Source organism: Salvelinus alpinus, chromosome 26 (genome assembly GCF_045679555.1).
Source record: "Salvelinus alpinus chromosome 26, SLU_Salpinus.1, whole genome shotgun sequence".
NCBI classification, from domain to species: domain Eukaryota; kingdom Metazoa; phylum Chordata; class Actinopteri; order Salmoniformes; family Salmonidae; genus Salvelinus; species Salvelinus alpinus.
Genome location: NC_092111.1, coordinates 1,673,314 through 1,692,326, shown reverse-complemented (window position 1 = coordinate 1,692,326; position 19,013 = coordinate 1,673,314). Strand labels below are relative to the sequence as shown.

The following is a 19,013-nucleotide window of genomic DNA, read 5'->3' as shown; positions in this document are numbered from 1 at the left end:
AAAGGATGTGTGTATGTTTTGGTTCTACAAAGATGTGTCCATCAGAATTCAATAGTCAATTAATTGCATTAATTCTTGAACAATGCTATCAATAATCAGTTATAAACATGTAGTTTTCTTCTATATGCTGTCTGCAGCACGATCTATTTTCCCGCGCGCATATATGACAAACAGCTGTTGGTCGGAGCACTTCTCTGGGAGCTATAGAAACGTGTACTAATCCTGATGAAGACTTCATAGCGGTCAGCCTATGGAAAGCCAAAAGGTTCAAATCGTCTTACACTTGTATTTATCATTTTTCAGTTGCTCATTTCAAGTGTCAAATTTCTATTTTTTTTTTTTTTTTACATGTGTTTTTTTTCACCTGTCCAGTGTGCATATCACCCATATCACCAGTTACAGGTGATTCGTATGCTTGTTATGATAATTTTTCACATGCTTTTTTCAGTGCACATTTGCAGGTGATGTCTCGCTCCAGAGACTGGGTGGGCCGACCCCTGGGGATGGGGAAACGCTGGGTGACACACCGCCGCAGAACAAAGGGGCGTCACAACATCCAGCCAATATGGGGAAGAGGGCCAGAGGGCTGAGGCTGACCCAGGGAGGGGGGCCGACGCCCTGAGAGGGATGCCTACCACCGTCCATGGCCACCAGGGGGCACCAGTACATCCAGCCAGCTCCCTGCACCAGGGAGATGTGGGATGAGGTCGACCGAGGGAGAGGGGCCGTCCCACAGAGAGGGGGACCGACCCCCACCCACGCAACCAGGGGGCGCCAATAGATCCCTTCCCCAGGGAGGTTGCCTGACCCACGCCAGCGGCCACCAGGGGGCGCCACTACATTCAGCCAGCTCCCTGCCCCAGGGATATGGGGGGAGAGGGCCAGAGACGGCTGATGCCGACCCAGGGAAGGGGCCGACCCCCACCCAGGACCACCAGGGGGAACCACTACATCCACCTAGCTCCCTGCACTAGAGAGATTGGGGGAGAGAGCCAGAGAGGGATGGGGCCGACCCAGGGAGAGGGGGGCCAACACCCGGAGAGTGGGACCGACCCCCACACACGGCCACCAGGGGATGGCATTACATCTAGCCAGCTCCCTGCCCCAGGGAATGGGGGGAGATGGCCGGAGAGTGCTGGGGCCAACCCAGTAAGGGCGGCTAACTCCCGGAGAGGGGGCCCAACCCATGGCCACAACGGGGCTTCACTCCATCCAGCTAGCTCCTTGCTCTAGCTATAGGCCTCAGCCTGCCCTCCACACAACAGAGGCCCCAAAAGGGTGACAGAGCAGGCAACCTCCACAGAGGACCATTTGGAACCCTCCGTCGCACCTTTTGCATAGTGTGTAGAGCCCTCAACCCTAAACCTCTTTTCAATGCAATTTCAAAGTATGATTATGTTGAAAATAGATTGATGTAACAGCCTGTTAGTCAGGTTAAGTCATTTTATTGCAGTTTAAGTTTTACCCTAATTTCAATGTTTACAACGCTGGTTGAAATGAGATGAACACCGCCCTGGTTAATAACTTTTTGCAAATCCAAATGTGTTTTCAACGTCATTCCACACATTAGGTTGAGAATGACGTTGAAACAACCTTGATTAAACCAGTGTGTGCTCAGTGGGATGGAACTGGTTGGCGACCATCTTGGAAAATGTGTACGCTATGATTAAATCAGTAATAGCTAAGCATTATTGTTAAGATTTTGCCTAGCTCCATGTAAAATTTGGTGCACTCATTATAAAGGCATTTTGTGAAAATGGGTTACCTGTACCTCTTTGCTAGATGTAATGCCTTCCTATGGGATTGAACATAGGGTGCAATGACAGGGGATTTCTAAATGTTAACACAAGTTATAGAATCATATTGCATAACTGTGAATGCTTCTAGAACATGTTCTAATTGTTTTAATGTAATCAATTCAGTTCCTCCACATTTAAATTAATGGCGGCTAACTTGGAAATGGGCAGCTGTGACTGATTTTACACTAAATCTCTGATTCTATGAAACTTTTCCAATGGTTCTTGTTCTGTGGGAAATGTGGTGTAGTTATCATCTAGGGTATCATGTGATAATGAAGCACATCCCAATACTGCCCATTCTGTCTCAATATACCCCAAAATGCATACAGGTATGACCTTTGGCCCGCCCATGGTGGGCCCATCGAGATGTCATTAACATTCCAATTATTTCAAACCTTATTATATACCTCAAGTTAATAACATATCAATTTCCTTATATTTCCCATTCTCAGTCCTGTTGGCCCAAATAACCAATGCCAGTGACAACCACATTTAGCTACCTCCTATAAGTGGTTATCATACCAAAATACAACCCACTAACATGGACCTTAATGAAAATCGCCATTAGACTTTGCCACATCAAAGTGGAAAAAGGTGTGAAATTTGTCCCTCTGGTCCATGGATTAATTTGGGATGCATACAGTGTTTTCAATCATTGTGTAATGGGCTGCTGTTTCTCCTAGTGTGTTTTTCTTAGCAAATTTTTATTGTGTTAATTCAGAATGTATATATTTTTTTACTGTGAGCAATAAAACCAAATTCTGTTATTAATATCAGAAAAGTGTCCTACAGATTGTAGCTGAGGGTCAAACTGACTGACTGCACTACACAGACTCCCTGTGATGCCAAACAAATGCAATTCTAGAGCTCAATGCCTTCTAGAGCTCAATTCATTTCTATTGTTTGGATATCAACAATTTTGCCTTTGAAGTAACAAGATATACTGTAAATCCACGTGAAAACAAATCCCCTCCAACGTTTATGCATGTAACGATTGTTCTCCTCCTCGTCTGAGGAGGAGCATGGATCGGACCAAAACGCAGCTTGTGTGGAATACATGATGAATTTATTTAAAGAAGACGAACACGAAGCACACTTGAGAAATTACAAAATAACAAATGACGTAGACCGACCTGAACATATGAACTTACATAAAACGAAGAACGCACGAACAGGAACAGACTAGACAAACGAAACAGTCCCGTGTGGTACATACACTGACACGGAAGACAATCACCCACAAACAAACGGTGTGAACAGCGTACCTTAATATGGTTCTCAATCAGAGGAAACGTCAAACACCCGCCCCTGATTGAGAACCATATAAGGCTAATTAACAATGAAACTAAACATAGAAACAAACAACATAGACTGCCCACCCAGCTCACGTCCTGACCAACTAAACACAGCTAAACAAAGGAAAATAAGGTCAGGAACGTGACAGTACCCCCCCCCCCAAGATGCGGACTCCGGCCGCAAAACTGAACCTATAGGGGAGGGTCTGGGTGGGCATCTGTCCACGGTGGCGGCTCTGGCTCTGGCTCTGGACGTTGTCCCCACCCCACCATAGTCAATCCCCGCTTCCGTAGCCTCCTCCCAATGGCCACCCTCCAAATTAATCCACCTGGATTAAGGGACAGCACCGGACTAAGGGGCAACACCGGGATGAGGGGCAGCTCCGGACTGAGGGGCAGCTCCGGACTGAGGGGCAGCTCCGGACTGAGGGGCAGCACCGGACTGAGGGGCAGCTCCGGACTGGCTGACGGCTCTGGCTGCTCATGGCTGGCTGACGGCTCTGGCTGCTCATGGCTGGCTGACGGCTCTGGCTGCTCATGGCTGGCTGACGGCTCTGGCTGCTCATGGCTGGCTGACGGCTCTGGCTGCTCATGGCTGGCTGACGGCTCTGGCTGCTCATGGCTGGCTGACGGCTCTGGCTGCTCCTGTCTGGCGGACGGCTCTAGCGGCTCCTGTCTGGCAGACTCCAGGTTAGCTGATTCCTGACTCCAATTAGCTTTTGGAGAAGTCATCAGCCTAGGTGTTTACATACTTTTTCCAACCTACACTGTGAATGTTTAAATGATATATTCAATATAGACAATAAAAATACAATAATTTGTGTGTTGTTAGTTTAAGCACACTATGTTTGTCTATTGTTGTGACTTAGATGAAGATCAGATCAAATTTGATGACCAATCTATGCAGAAATCCAGGTCATTCCAAAGGGTTCACATACTTTTTCTTGCCACTGTAAGTGCAAGGTGATGTCACTGATATTTTTTTAAATGTTATTTAACCTTAATTTAACGAGGCAAGTCAGAACTTCTTGCCACTATAGGGGGTGCTGTTTCGCATTAGCATAATTTGCTCAACAGATTAAACAGCTTCCTACTCAATTCTTGCTCGTACAATATGCATATTATTATTATTATTGGATAGAAAACACTCTCTAGTTTCCATAGCCGTTGGAATTTTGTCTCTGAGTGGTACAGAACTCAATCTACAGCACTTTTCATGATAGGGAGTCAGATTTCAGACATCTTGGCCCCTGATCTGGAGTCAGTTTAAAGGTCCCTGTAAATGCTATGGAGAAACAGACACTTCTTACGTCTTCCCCTGGATGTCAGTACGTGATGACGCTTTGAATGGAGTCGATTGCGCAATCAGGGGCTGTATAAAAGAGCAAATACCGGAAGTAGCATCCCTTTGCTGCCTGCGCCTTGCGCACGAAGGACGTCGGACTCGCCTCCTTCCAAGCTTTTGTTTAGCCAGTAATATTTCTCTGGTCATGTTTTTACTCGTTAGAGGTGTTAAAAACATCATAAGGTAGTTAATTTAAACCGTTTTATAGCAATTTATATCCGTTTAGTGCGATTTTGAGGCATTTATTTCTGAGACACTTTGAACCGCTGGGCACGTTTCCAGTTCATGCCGAACGTTAGTGGGCATTTCCACATGGCAAGAGGACAGCTTTCGACCAAAAGACGATTAGACCCAAGAAAGGATTCTTTGCCCAAGATTCTGATGGAAGAACAGCTCACAGTAAGAACAATTTATGATGATAAATCGTGTTTCTGTCGAAAAATGTTAAACGCTTATGCCGCCATTTTGTTTTGTATAGCTTCGCTTGGCGCAACCTGTATTGAAAAGTAAGGATAATTAAAAAAATGTAAATCAGCGATTGCATTAAGAACTAATTTGTCTTTCGATTCCTGTCAACCCTGTATTTTTTAGTCAAGTATATGATTAGCTTTTGATTAAACTAGATCACTCAAATATGGCGACCGACATTTCCAGGCTTGTTTTGCTACTATTTTCATTGTATAACCACGTTTTTTTATGGCTAAATATGCACATTTTCGAACAAACTCTATATGTATGTTGTAAAATGATGTTACAGGAGTGTCATCGGAAGAATTCTGAGAAGGTTAGTGAAAAAATTAATATATTTTGGCGATGATAACGATATCGCTCTCTTTGGCTTGAATTCATGCTGGGGTAACGTTTGCATATGTGGTATGCTAATATAACGATTTATTGTGTTTTCGCCGTAAAACACTTAGAAAATCTGAAATGTTGTCTGAATTCACAAGATCTGTGTCTTTCCATTGCTATGTGCTGTGTATTTTTAAGAAATGTTTTATGATGAGTAAATTGGTAATACAAGTTGCTCTCTGTAGTAATTCTAGTCGCTTTGGTGAGATTTGTGATGGTGGCTGCAATGGCAAACTATGATTTATACCTGAAATATGCACATTTTTCTAACAAAACCTATCCTATACCATAAATATGTTATCAGACTGTCATCTGATGAGTTTTTTTCTTGGTTAGTGGCTATCAATATCTTAGTTTAGCCGAATTGGTGATAGCTACTGGTGGAGAGAAAAAATGATGGACAAAGAAATTGTGTCTTTTGCTAACGTGTTTAGCTAATAGATTTACATATTGTGTCTTCCCTGTAAAACATTTTAAAAATCTGAAATGGTGGCTTTATTCACAAGATCTGTATCTTTCATTAGGTGTCTTGGACTTGTGATTTAATGATATTTAGATGCTACTATTTAATTGTGACGCTATGCTAGCGATGCTAATCAGTGTGGGGGGGGGGGGGGGGGGGTGGGGGGTGATCCCGGATCCGGGGTTGAGGCTCGTTAGAGGTTAAGAACAAATTATTGTTTACAATGACGGTCTACATTGGCCAAACCCGGACGACACTGGGCCAATTGTGTGCCGCCCTATGGGACTCCCAATCACGTCCGGTTGTGATACAGCCTGGAATAAAACCAGGGTGTCTGTAGTGACGCCTCTAGCACTGAGATGCAGTGCCTTAGATCGCTGCACCACCCGGGAGTACATAGGCTTACGGTATGTGGCCTTCTGATTGAGGCCTGTCTAAGAGTAGAGTAAAGCAACTGGTGATGTACTGCTCTGTTTTAGCTGTTATATAATCTTAAATTAAATGTGTGCATGCGTGTGTGGTTTAAGTGAGGGATCAACAGCGTGGCTGTATTGATTGTTTGGCTGTATTGAAGAAATCTCACAATGAAAGCAGTATGTGTGTTCCCTCCGATACAGTATGTCAGAGGTTGGCAAACCTGGCCCTGGAGTGCTGCAGGCACTTCATGTTTTTGATTAACTGACCTGGAAGACCAGGTGTGTTGAATTAAGGCAATAACTGAACTGATCAATTAGCTCTGTAGCTCAGGGTTTGGGGTAGAACAATGGGGATGGGGAACGAGAAACAAGGGTTAGGGGAAAGACTGTGGCGAGCAGAGGCAAGTAGGCCAAACCCTTTATACAAAGAGACATGGCCAAATAATTTATGGCAAGTTGTGATGCCTTGAGGAAGCTTCTGTCTACCTTTTACACTCAACAATGTCTATGTGTTTATGCATATACATGAAAGGCGTGTTGTGGTATTCATATAATTACCTGATAGTTGTCTGTCCACCAAGATCCCACACCAGGTTCTTGTAAGTCAGATACTCCACACTGAAGCCGATTGCTGTACAACACAATGACAGAGATGAAACACCTTGAGCTATGAGCACGTCACAGAAAGGAATGCCCTTTAAACCTCTTTGGGCTAGGTGGGACGCTAGCGCCCCAACTCGACAACATCCGGTGAAATTGCAGAGCGCGAAATTCAAAATACAAAAATCGTAATATTAAACATCTACTAATAATATGCATATCTTAGTTTCTGGGCATAGGCTTAAAACAAAAATCTCAAAAACAACCTTTGACACCGCCTATGCCTACCCACCATCCCTGTCTACAATGCCTAAGCAAAACCAAAACCCACTTAAATTTAACAGCGCTTACTGTAGCCTCTAGTGGCCAGTTTCCATGTCATATCAGATATTGATGGATGTTGAATATTTACTTGTATCACAGGGTGACCTGGCTGGTAATTATACAGCATCACATTACTTTGCCTTCTGGGAAGGTTAGTGAAATACATGGCAAGGACGATTGGTTGCGTCCAAATGGCCCACTATTTCTTTTCAAATGTACAACTTTGGGCCCTGGTCAAAAGTAGTGCACTTTGAAGGGAAACGTACCTTTTGGGACGTAGACATTTACTTGCTGATACTACTGTACAAGGTGTCATCTCTGTAATAATGATGGCAATGGGCGATCATAGAGATGCAAAACCATCGTCAACATCAGCTTTATCTACGGCATCATGGGGTAGTGGATGACCATTGATATTTCGTGAGATGAATTAACACTTTTGATACCCAATTCCCTATATAGTGCACTACCTATGCCCTGGTCAAAAGTATTTCACTATGTAAGGAATAGGGTGCCATTTGGGACTTAGACTTAGTTGTCCATGACGCTTAGTAATACTCCCATATGGGTCCATAGATAGGACAGTCTGTCTATGGTGCAGTGGAAACTTACTTGCTCACTATTTTCACAAATCAACACTTTTTCTATTTTCATGTCAATCTTGCTGAGGTGTCTTTTTTCTTAATATCTCTGAATATGCTTGGAAGACGAGGAAAGGGGTTGGGTTAGCTAGATACTCGAGCACAAACTGAAACTGCAAACCATGTGATGAGTAGAGGGAATTGGGGGGAAGATATAAACTGAAACTGCATTCAAACCGAGCTTTTAGCACATCATAACTACGGATCTATAATCTCTAGATCTAGATGTAAAATACCAATAACATAAGCCACCAGATGATACCAGCTGGAGAGTTGTGGAGATATAAGGGATGTCTGACCTGCTCGCTAAGTCTCTGATTAAAATGAATGGCTATTTATCTTCAGAAAGGAGAAGGAACACTGTAACTGACTCGACTGGATGGACTGGTTGAACTTTGATCTCTATCGGACTTCTTCCACTGACTGAACGAGTCCGAGATGCTGACTTACACTGACTGGGTTGTTCTTGATACATTTTTATTTTACCTTTTGGTTTATTTCAATGAAACATGATAATTACAAGCGTTAAGACGTATTTCGTGTAAGACGATTTGAACCTTTTGACTTTCCCTACCATCCAGCAGGTCAAAGAACAGCTGCACATAACGAGTCACTCAGAAAAACGAATCGTGACTCTCGAGTCATTCAAAATAGTAGAGAGGCGAGAGGACGCAGGACGCAGGTGAATACACATCTAATTGATAAAAGGCCTATCTTTAAAAGTTCAGACAATCACAGTACTATCTCAACCAAAACTACAAGGAAAAAGTATGCATCCATGTGTAACAGTATAACTTTAGACCGTCCCCTCGCCCCGACACGGGCGCGAACCAGGGACCCTCTGCACACATCGACAACTGACACCCACGAAGCGTCGTCGTTACCCATCGCTCCACAAAAGCCGCGGCCCTTGCACAGCAAGGGGAAACCCTACTTAAAGTCTCAGAGCAAGTGACGTAACTGATTGAAATGCTACTAGCGCGTACCCGCTAACTAGCTAGCCATTTCACATCCGTTACACTCACCCCCCTTTCAACCTCCTCCTTTTCCGCAGCAACCAGTGATCCGGGTCACGGCACCAATGTAACAGTATAACTTTACATCGTCCCCTCGCCCCGACACGGGCGCGAACCAGGGACCCTCTGCACACATCAACAACGGTCGCCCACGAAGCGTCGTTACCCATCGCTCCACAAAGGCCACGGCCCTTGCAGAGCAAGGGGCAACACTACATATTGGTTTCAGAGCAAGTGACGTAACTGATTGAAATGCTACTAGCGCGTACCCGCTAACTAGCTAGCCATTTCACATCCGTTACACTCACCCCCCTTTCAACCTCCTCCTTTTCCGCAGCAACCAGTGATCCGGGTCAACAGCATCAATGTAACAGTATAACTTTAAACCGTCCCATCGCCCCGACACGGGCGCGAACCAGGGACCTTCTGCACACATCAACAACGGTCGCCCACGAAGCATCGTTACCCATCGCTCCACAAAGGCCACGGCCCTTGCACAGCAAGGGGAAACCCTACTTAAAGTCTCAGAGCAAGTGACGTAACTGATTGAAATGCTACTAGCGCGTACCCGCTAACTAGCTAGCCATTTCACATCCGTTACACATGACAAAGTGAGTACAGCAATCTTGTTATAATAGGCGATTGTATATGCTTCCTTAACGCAGTTTCTGATAGCATTTAGGCAACCACTGCCATTGTGGTAACAAGAGCAAGCAAATTAAAGGCAAGTAGGCTACAAGCCAACTTTTGGTTAACAATTCCTTTTAACTCCCGTGATTGAGGTGCAACAATTTAATTGATATTCTGTTTTCATTAAGATATTTATATTATTTATATGATTATTATTTACACCGGAAGATTTGTGCATTTATTTATGTTAGCCATCATAGGGGAACAGATGCACGTTTTAAACGCCACTTAACGGTTAATCGCCATGTTTTCTTGCTAATATTATTATTAATTAACCTGGACAAACAATTTGGCACAGACACAAAGTCAAAATTGCCGTGTCGTAAAAATGTATGAAAACAAAAATGACTTTTTGGTCATAGTTTAATGTTAGCAGTGTTAGGGTTAAAGTTGAGTTTAAAATCACATTTTAGAAGATAAATTGTAGAAATAGGCAGGGTTTGTGTATGTGGTAACTAGTGACAACCTTTTGGAGTGTTGATTTAGGATGTTCTGTAATGCTGTTGCAGGTCATTTCTATTTTTCTAATGGGTAAGTAACTCTTTTGGAGATTATTTTTCACTGATCTCTCTGCCTGTCCATTGTGTTGATCCTGTCATTGCAACAATGTATCAAGTCATTATGGAGCGGCAGCGTAGCCGAGTGGTTACAGCGTTGGACTGTCACTGAAAGGTTGCAAGATCAAATCCCTGAGCTGACAAGGTACAAATCTGTCGTTCTGCCCCTGAACAAGGCCCACTGTTCCTAGGCCATCATTAAAAATAAGAATTTGTTCTTAACTGACTTGCCTAGTTAAATAAAGAAAAAATAAATATAATCATCACTGCATATGTTATCACACACCATTGTCCCCTCTCCCCTTTCAAACTTTCCCCCACCAGTTAATTTAGCCTATGCTGTATTTTACATTCAGCAAGCAAGAGCGCGGTTCCTTCTTGCCTCGAATAGGCTAACAGTAATAATTAAAAAAAAATCTAAATAAGTGACCAACAATTTGTAGCATAGTTTCTTTTCAGAGTCATGGATCTTTATAGACGAATAGCTGAAAGGCCAGCAAAGAGGCAAGCGTGTGTGCGGTATTGCACAGGACAACAGTGAAGTTAGGCTAAAGATGTAGGCTCATTCATAGCCATCATTTTGTAGGCTAAATATAAGGCCTAGTACTGCAGTGAATTTAGGACTACCACTCGTGCTTTGCAAGACGGAACAAATCTCTGCAGGTTTCCAGAGTTTATGCACTCTAACTCAAATGGTGTCAGCATTGAACTGCGTCACTCAAATGTATTAATCGTTAAACATCTAGGTGACGGGTTGCGTGTCTTTTCTATTTTAGGTTGTCAATTTTGCAACCTAAAATACTCTCCCTATCAATTTATTTTATAGCCTATATTGTCTTTCTATTATCCTACACAATGTTATTTCTGATATTTTGCAAGGTGTTTAAAACAGTAGGCTACATAGCAGCGCCAGCTAATTTCACTAGAAGAAACAATCAGCTATAGGGATGACGGGCGCAATGTGCGCTTCGCAGGCACGCAGCCCCCCTCCACCTTCCCGTGCAGTAGAATTATACACCAATGTTGCTTTTCGACGGTAACACCAGTGTTATACCCTTATGTTACATTAGAGAAATTGTGTTCCAAAGGGTTATTTGGTCCCTGCCAATAATTGTAGCTCTAACTTTTGAATGGTAGGAGCTATCAGCTCTTATGACCTCATCAATGACCCCATCGTTAGAAGGGACAGTGACACAACCACAATTGATTGCAATACAGATCTTATTTTCTACACACACAATTCCTTCCTGATGATTTTCCCCTGATGTTTGCAAAACATTTCGAATGCATTCCAGACAGTTTGGGATGCAATTTTGTTTTTAATGTTATCAAATTGTGACCCATCTTTCTTCAGGCTGCTTTGTTATGAAACCCCCCCCGGAAATATCACATTTACATAAGTATTCAGACCCTGTACTTTGTTGAAACACCTTTGGCAGCGATTACAGCCTCAAGTCGTCTTGGGTATGATGCTACAAGCTTGGCACACCTGTTTTTGTGGAGTTTCTCCTATTATACTCTGCAGTTCCTCTCAAGGTCCGTCAGGTTGGATGGCGAGTGTCGCTGCACAGATATTGTCAGGTCTCTCCAGAGATGTTAGATTGGATTCAAGTCCGGGCTCTGGCTGGGCCACTCAAGGACATTCCGAGACTTGTCCCGAAGCCACTCCTGGGTTGTCTTGGCTGTGTGCTTAGGGTCTTTTCCCTGTTGGAAGGTGAACCATCGCCCCAGTCTGAGGTCCTGATCGCTCTGGAGCAGATTTTCATCAAGGATCTCTCTGTACCTTGTTCCGTTCATCTTTCCTTCTATCCTGACTAGTCTCGCTGTCCCTGCCGCTGAGAAAGATCCCCACAGCATGATGCTTCCACCACCATGCTTCACCGTAGGGATGGTGCCAGGTTTCCTCCAGACGTGACGCTTGGCATTCAGGCTAAATAGTTCAATCTTGGTTTCATCAGACCAGAGAATCTTGTTTCTCATGGTCTGAGAGTCCTTTAGGTGCCTTTTGGCAAACTCCAAACGGGCTGTTGTGCTTTTTACTGAGGAGTGGCTTTGGTCTGGCCACTCTCCAATAAAGGCCTGATTGGTGTAGTGCTGCAGAGATGGTTGTCCTTCTGGAAGGTTCTCCCATCTTCACAGAGGAGCTCTGGAGCTCTGTTAGTGACCATCGGGTTCTTGGTAACCTCCCTGAACAAGGCCTTCCTCCCCCAGATTGCTCAGTTTGGCCGGGCGGCCAGCTCTAGGAAGTGTCTTGGTAGTTCCAAACTTCTTCCATTTTAAGAATGATGGAGGCCACTGTGTTCTTGGGGACCTTCAATGCTAATTTTATTGGTACCCTTACCCAGATTTGTGCCTCGACACAATCCTGTCTTGGAGCTCTACGGACAATTCCTTTGACCTCATGACTTGGTTTTTGCTCTGACATGCACTGTCAACCATTATCGCAATGATCCACAGAATAATACCGGACCTGATAAAACCCTGAGATGACTTGTAAACAGTGTTGTGACTTGACTTTAACATTAATATGAAGACTGTTATTTATCTAATTACCTAAATATGAAACATTTTTACGCAATTTAAATTAATAATTTAACAATTAACTAATTTGGATCTGGGGCACCACGAGAGTGGTTCTTTAGAGTTACCATTTCCTTAATTAAACTCTAAAGATCTTTACCTATCACATCTATAAACAGTCAACTTATTAATTTTAACCTCGTATCATATCATCATTCTGAATAGTAGTAACCTTCTTGCATCGGCAAAAGGCCCGAGCCTTGCTTATGATTCAGTACTACACAAATTGGTTTAATAATTTATTTCCTAGGTAATTAAATGGTAACACAGGATAAACATATACACTTAATATGTTAAAAACAGGTCCGTAGTGGACTGACAACAATATGGTTGCTTGTTACAAAAGACATGGAGAGGGTGAGAGAGTGACAGAGACACTTAACGTTGGTATATTTAGAAACTACTCTCTCTTAAAGTACTCCTATACTTTGCACACAGACTGCCATCTGCTTGGAGTAAGCAATCATGAATGTAAACTCCGCAATAAAAGAAACTTCCTCTCACTGTCAACTGCGTTTATTTTCAACAAATTTAACTATGTAAATATTTGTATGAACATAACAAGATTCAACAACTGAGACATGAACTGAACAAGTTCCACAGACATGTGACTAACATAAATGGAATAATGTGCCCCTGAACAAAGGGGGGGGGGGGTCAAAATCAAAAGTAACAGTCAGTATCTGGTGTGGCCACCAGCTGCATTAAGTACTGCAGTGCATCTTTTCCTCATGGACTGCACCAGATTTTCCAGGTCTTGCTGTGAGATGCTACCCCACTCTTCCACCAAGGCACCTGCAAGTTCCCAGACATTTCTCAGGGGAATGGCCCTAGCCCTCACTCTCCGATCCAACAGGTCCCAGATGTGCTCAGGTCCCAGATCCCAGATTGAGATCCGGGCTCTTCGCTGGCCATGAACACTGACATTCCTGTCTCAAGGGCACATCAACAGGTTTTTTACCTCTTCTGCTCTGGGATTTGAACTTTCAGTACATATACCATATACCCCTCAAAATATCCCTCGGGGATAATAAGTCATGTCAAACTGTGTAGAATTGCAGGAAATGCATTTTTAAAATGTCCCAAAAAAGTATGGAGGAGTACCATTATAGCTACTGACTGTGTGCAAGACAACAGAGTGGAAAATCAGGTCATGATTTAAGATGGCTATTGTCAAGGTGAGTCTAGCTCAGAAACCAGCTATTCTAGCTAGCTAGGTCTACACTTTTTGAAATGTATTCCATTGGTTATGGTGCTAGATCTCTATAAATATGCTGCTTGTTAGCCGTTTAATTGATAAAACCAACAGTAGTCTAACATGTAGGCCTAATGTCCTAAAAAATGTTGCAGCATAGGCCTACACAATGATTTCTATAGGCCTATGCAATTACTGCAAATGGCAGACGAACGCTTCCCATGCTCCTTATATCAAAGCCATAGGCCTACAAATACTTTTGATTAATAATAAGGTACTGCCTCCTCTCCATGATATGGAGCCCCCCATCTATAGGCACGAGCCAGTTAGAGCCAAATATTTCTGTCCAGTCAATGACGCAGCAGTTCATGTCGTTACCATAGCACATTTAATGAAGGCTATTGCTTATCAATATAGCACAGAGTTTCTAAACCCAGAGGTGCAACATCGCAAGACTTCCTGGAATGTTTGCGAAATGGACCAAGCAGACCAGGCTGGGGTTTGAGAAGTCAATGAGAAAAGTGAAACATTCTTAATTAGTTGTTAATTTTCTCGAAATCTAAAAGCACAACCTAGTTTCGAGCCAGGTCTTTAAAAAAATAAAAATACATTTGGACCCCTTTTTCATGATGTCCAATTGGTAGTTAGTCTTGTCCCATCGCTGCAACTACCGTACAAACTCGGGAGAGGTAAAGGTGCTCTGAAGGTGAAGGTGCGATATGCGTGCTCTGAAACACGACCCTGCCAAGCAACACTGCTTCTTGACATACTGCTCGCTTAACCCGGAGCCAGCCGCACCAATGTGTCGGAGGAAACACATTCCAACTGGTGACCGTGTCAGCATGCATTCGCGCGGCCCGCCACAGGAGTCGCTAGAGCGCGATAGGACCAGGACATCCCGGCCGGCCTAACCCGGACGACGCTGGGCCAATTGTGCTCCGCCTCATGGGTCTCCCAGTTGCGACCGGCTGCGACACAGCCCGGGATCAAACCCAGATCTGTAGTGACACCTCTAGCACTGCGATGCAGTGCCTTAGACCGCCACTCTGGAGGCCCTCGAGCCAATATCTTAAGAAGTTGAACATGTTATTACTCCAACCTCATGAAAGTGACTAACTAAAACATATTTTTTGTTGTTGTCAAAAACAACTTTGTATCGAAGGAGTGCCTTTGACTTGATGGCCTGCACATGCACAGTTCAGTGCGAGACGACCGTTAGACCTGATGACGTGTTTCTGTGCATGAGCTTAGCTAGCCAACATTGCCATGACATTTCCTACAAGTGTGATCGGCAATTTCTATTGGCGAAGCGGTTTCTGCTATCTTCATACTCTACTGTCTTTGATTATACATTTCATTTAACTATGCAATTTATGCTTTGATGAACAATCAAATGTATTATTGTCTCCATGTTTCTTTGTAGATTCCATACTCGACGCCATCCTCACTTCATGACCTAAACTGGTAGGATAGATGACATCTTTGAACTGTGCTGGTCACACAATTGTGCAATTGGCCACAACCTTAGATCTACAAGCAACTGTCTTCGCTGAATGTATCATCCTCACTTGAAAATACTATATAAAGAAGCCTAAACTGCATCTCTATCTCTCTCCACTCCTAACCAGAGTGTATAATGTCTAAAGCGTGTTTACAGATTCTTCCCAATGCCAAGTGCTTATTCGATGAGCCAGTGCAGTTGAAAGTGGACAGGCTGAAACCAAGACAGCAGGTGGATCTGAGGGCAGAAGTAACAGATGACAAAGGCATTGTATTCAGGTCCTCAGCTACCTATGAGGCCAACTCCAGTGGAACGATTGATCTAACAACTGCGTCATCACTAGGTGGCAGCTACACTGGAGTAGAACCTATGGGGCTTTTGTGGTCTCTGAAACCAAACACCTTACACGCTAAGTTTGTTAAGAAGGTTGTATCAGCGCCTTGCCTTGTCAACTTCAGTGTACATTCCAAGGATAGTCCAGGGATACTGGCGGAAGTAATCAATGAAAGAAGTCTGCTTGCAGAGGGAGTAAGAAGAATTCCTGTCAATGAGGGGAAGCTTCGTGGAGTTCTATTTGTACCCCCTGGTTAGTGTTACTGTTTACCCTTTGGTCTACTATGTAAACTCAGCAAAAAAAGAAATGTCCTCTCACTGTCAACTGCGTTTATTTTCAGCAAACTTAACACGTGCAAATATTTGTATGAACATAACAACATTCAACAACTGAGACATGAACTGAACAAGTTCCACAGACATGTGACTAACAGAAATAGAATAATGTGTCCCTGAACAAAGGGGGGGGGGGGGGGTCAAAATCATAAGTAACAGTCAGTATCTGGTGTGGCCACCAGCTGCATTAAGTACTGCAGTGCATCTCCTCCTCATGGACTGCACCAGATTTGCCAGTTCTTGCTTTGAGATGTTACCCCACTCTTCCACCAAGGCACCTGCAAGTTCCCAGACATTTCTGGGGGGGCGGTGGCCCTCACCCTCCGATCCAACAGGTCCCAAACGTGCTCAATGGGATTGCGATCCGGGCTCTTCGCTGGCCATGGCAGAACACTGACATTCCTGTCTTGCAGGAACGCACAGAATGAGCAGTATGGCTCGTGGCATTGTCATGCTAGAGGGTCATGTCAGGATGAGCCTGCAGGAAGGGTACCACATGAGGGAGGAGGATGTCTTCCCTGTAACACACAGCGTTGAGATTGCCTGCAATGACAACAAGCTCAGTCCGATGATGCTATGACACACCGCCCCAGACCATGACGGATCCTCCACCTCCAAATCGATCCCGCTCCAGAGTGCAGGCCTCGGTGTAACGCTCATTCCTTCGACGAGAAACGCAAATCCGACTATCACCGCTGGTGAGATAAAACCGCGACTCGTCAGTGAAGAGCACTTTTTGCCAGTCCTATCTGGGCCAGCGACGTTGTTGCCGGTGATGTCTGGTGAGGACCTGCCTTACAACTGGCCTACAAGCCCTCAGTCCAGCCTCTCTCAGCCTATTGCGGACAGTCTGAGCACTAATGGAGGGATTGTGCGTTCCTGGTGTAACTTGGGCAGTTGTTGTTGCCATCCTGTACCTGTCCTGCAGGTGTGATGTTCGGATGCACCGATCCTGTGCAGGTGTTGTTACAAGTGGTCTGCCACTGAGGACGATCAGCTGTCCGTCCTGTCTCCCTGTAGTGCTGTCTTAGGCGTCTCACAGTACGGACATTGCAATTTATTGCCCTGGCCACATCTGCAGTCCTCATGCCTCCTTTCAGCATGCCTGAGGCATGTTCATGAAGATGAGCAGGGACCCTGGGCATCTTTCTTTTGGTGTTTTTCAGTAGAAAGGCCTCTTTAGTGTCCTAAGTTTTCTTAAATAACTGTGACCTTAATTGCCTACCGTCTGTAAGCTGTTAGTGTCTTAACAACCGTTCCACAGGTGCATGTTCATTAATTGTTTATGGTTCATTGAACAAGCATGGAAACAGTGTTTAAACCCGTTACAATGAAGATCTGGGAAGTTTTTTGGATTTTTACGAATTATCTTTGAAAGGACCGGGTCCTAAAAAAAGGGACGTTTCTTTTTTTGCTGAGTTTATTAGGAGTTGGTATTTACCATCAATGTGATGTGTGCTGACTTTCAATGTTTTAAAGTGTATATTTCCTTCTTTACAGAAATGGGTCCACACCCAGCTGTTTTAGACCTATATACATTTGGAAGAGGTCTATCTGAAACTAGAGCTGCTCTTCTTGCCAACAGAGGTTTTGTGGTCTTTACAGTGTCATTATATGGGTATGAGGATAATCCTAAAAACGTGACCAAGATCCATCTGGAGTATTTTGAGGAGGCGATTCAGTTCTTGAAAAATCAGCCGCAGGTCAGCATTAAATAATCCTCTGGTTTGATTTTATTTCCATATAAAAGTTTTGATATTACTTTACAGCACAAATTAAAGGGGTAAGAACACGGCAATAATGTGAAAATTAGTTCTAATTGCTTACAGCTTATTCATTGACTTGTAATTACTTCAATGTTACTTCAAATCACTCGTATTTCATGGAAATAGTGCTACCCGGAAGTCTTATGGCCGTTGCTTTATTTGCTGTCCCTTTATCTTTTAAGGTTCGCGGCTCTGGAGTAGGTTTGTTATCACTGTCCAAAAGTGGTGATCTAGCACTGTCCATTGCCACTTTTCTGCCAGGCATCGCTGCTACCGTATGGATCAATGGCTGCAATGCCAATGCCATGATTCCTCTTCACAACAAAGGCACAGTCATACCTCCCCTAATGATTGATACCACAAGAGTCTTTGCTACCAAGTCAGGGGCCTTAAATATCAAATATGTCATTAATGACCCAATGGCAGTGGAGAATCAGGCAACACTCATCCCAATTGAGAGAGCCAATGGAAGGTTTCTCTTTGTTGCTGCAGAGGATGACCAAAACTGGGACAGTTGTTATTTTGCAGATCAGGCAATGCAACAACTGAGGCGTCATGGGAAGGATAATTACGAGTCAGTATTTTACCCTGGGGCAGGACACTACTTAGAGACACCCTACATGCCCTTCTGCCCGTCCAGTATTCATGGTGTTTTCGGAAAGCCTGTTGTGTGGGGAGGTGTGCCCAGGTCCCACGCAGCAGCAGAGGTCGACCTTTGGAGGAGGATTCAGGAGTTCTTTAGAACTAACCTGGCAAACGATAGCAACTTGAGTAAAGCCAAGTTATAAAATGTTGAAATGAAAACTGGATAAATATGTGGTGCTTAATGTTTTGCTATGTAGTAGAGCTTAACTCATAATGAACATATTTTACATGAGCTTAACTCACAAGTTCAAAATGCCTTGATACTCCATGCCTGACACATTGCCCCCGCCCCCTTTTATAATGACAAGTTATCCAGACTGTATGTAAACTGTTTAATTGCAACATGAAGAGAAACACATCATTTAGTTTATGTATATTGTTATGATGGTTTGTGCCTTTTCAGAGTGGATTGGCTGTAAAAGAACAGACATTCATGTATTTAGATGCCAATCCTTTGTTTCTTGCTACTATTGTTCACTTTTCATGAATGTATTACATATAATAAAAGTTACCTCTAGCAAGTGGTGTACCAGAGGCAGCAACCCCACAGAATGATCACACCTCTCCCCCGTATTTGATTGAAGGAAGGGTGTTCTTTTCTTTGAATTCTTAAGTTGGTCTTTGGTAAACATAGGAAGACCCCACCTCTGAAAGAGACA

General features: G+C 43.8%; 1 protein-coding gene across 1 annotated transcript; it reads left to right on the top strand.

The window, feature by feature from the left end:
- Window positions 1-8,364: 8,364 nt before the first annotated feature.
- On the top strand, window positions 8,365-18,568 carry LOC139554419 (acyl-coenzyme A thioesterase 1-like). Its single transcript, XM_071367178.1, has 4 exons — window positions 8,365-8,523; window positions 15,197-15,860; window positions 17,444-17,646; window positions 17,892-18,568. Exons 2-4 carry the CDS (start codon window positions 15,410-15,412, stop codon window positions 18,495-18,497), a joined length of 1,260 nt encoding a protein of 419 aa, XP_071223279.1. The 5' UTR covers window positions 8,365-8,523; window positions 15,197-15,409; the 3' UTR covers window positions 18,498-18,568.
- The last annotated feature ends 445 nt before the right edge of the window (window positions 18,569-19,013 follow it).

Coding starts and splice junctions, on each gene's coding strand:
- LOC139554419 (XM_071367178.1), top strand. CDS start 15,410: ATGTCTAAAGCGTGTTTACAGATTCTTCCCAATGCCAAGTGCTTATTC. Junction 15,861..17,443: donor AGTTCTATTTGTACCCCCTG/GTTAGTGTTACT, acceptor CCTTCTTTACAG/AAATGGGTCCACACCCAGCT. Junction 17,647..17,891: donor TCTTGAAAAATCAGCCGCAG/GTCAGCATTAAA, acceptor TTATCTTTTAAG/GTTCGCGGCTCTGGAGTAGG.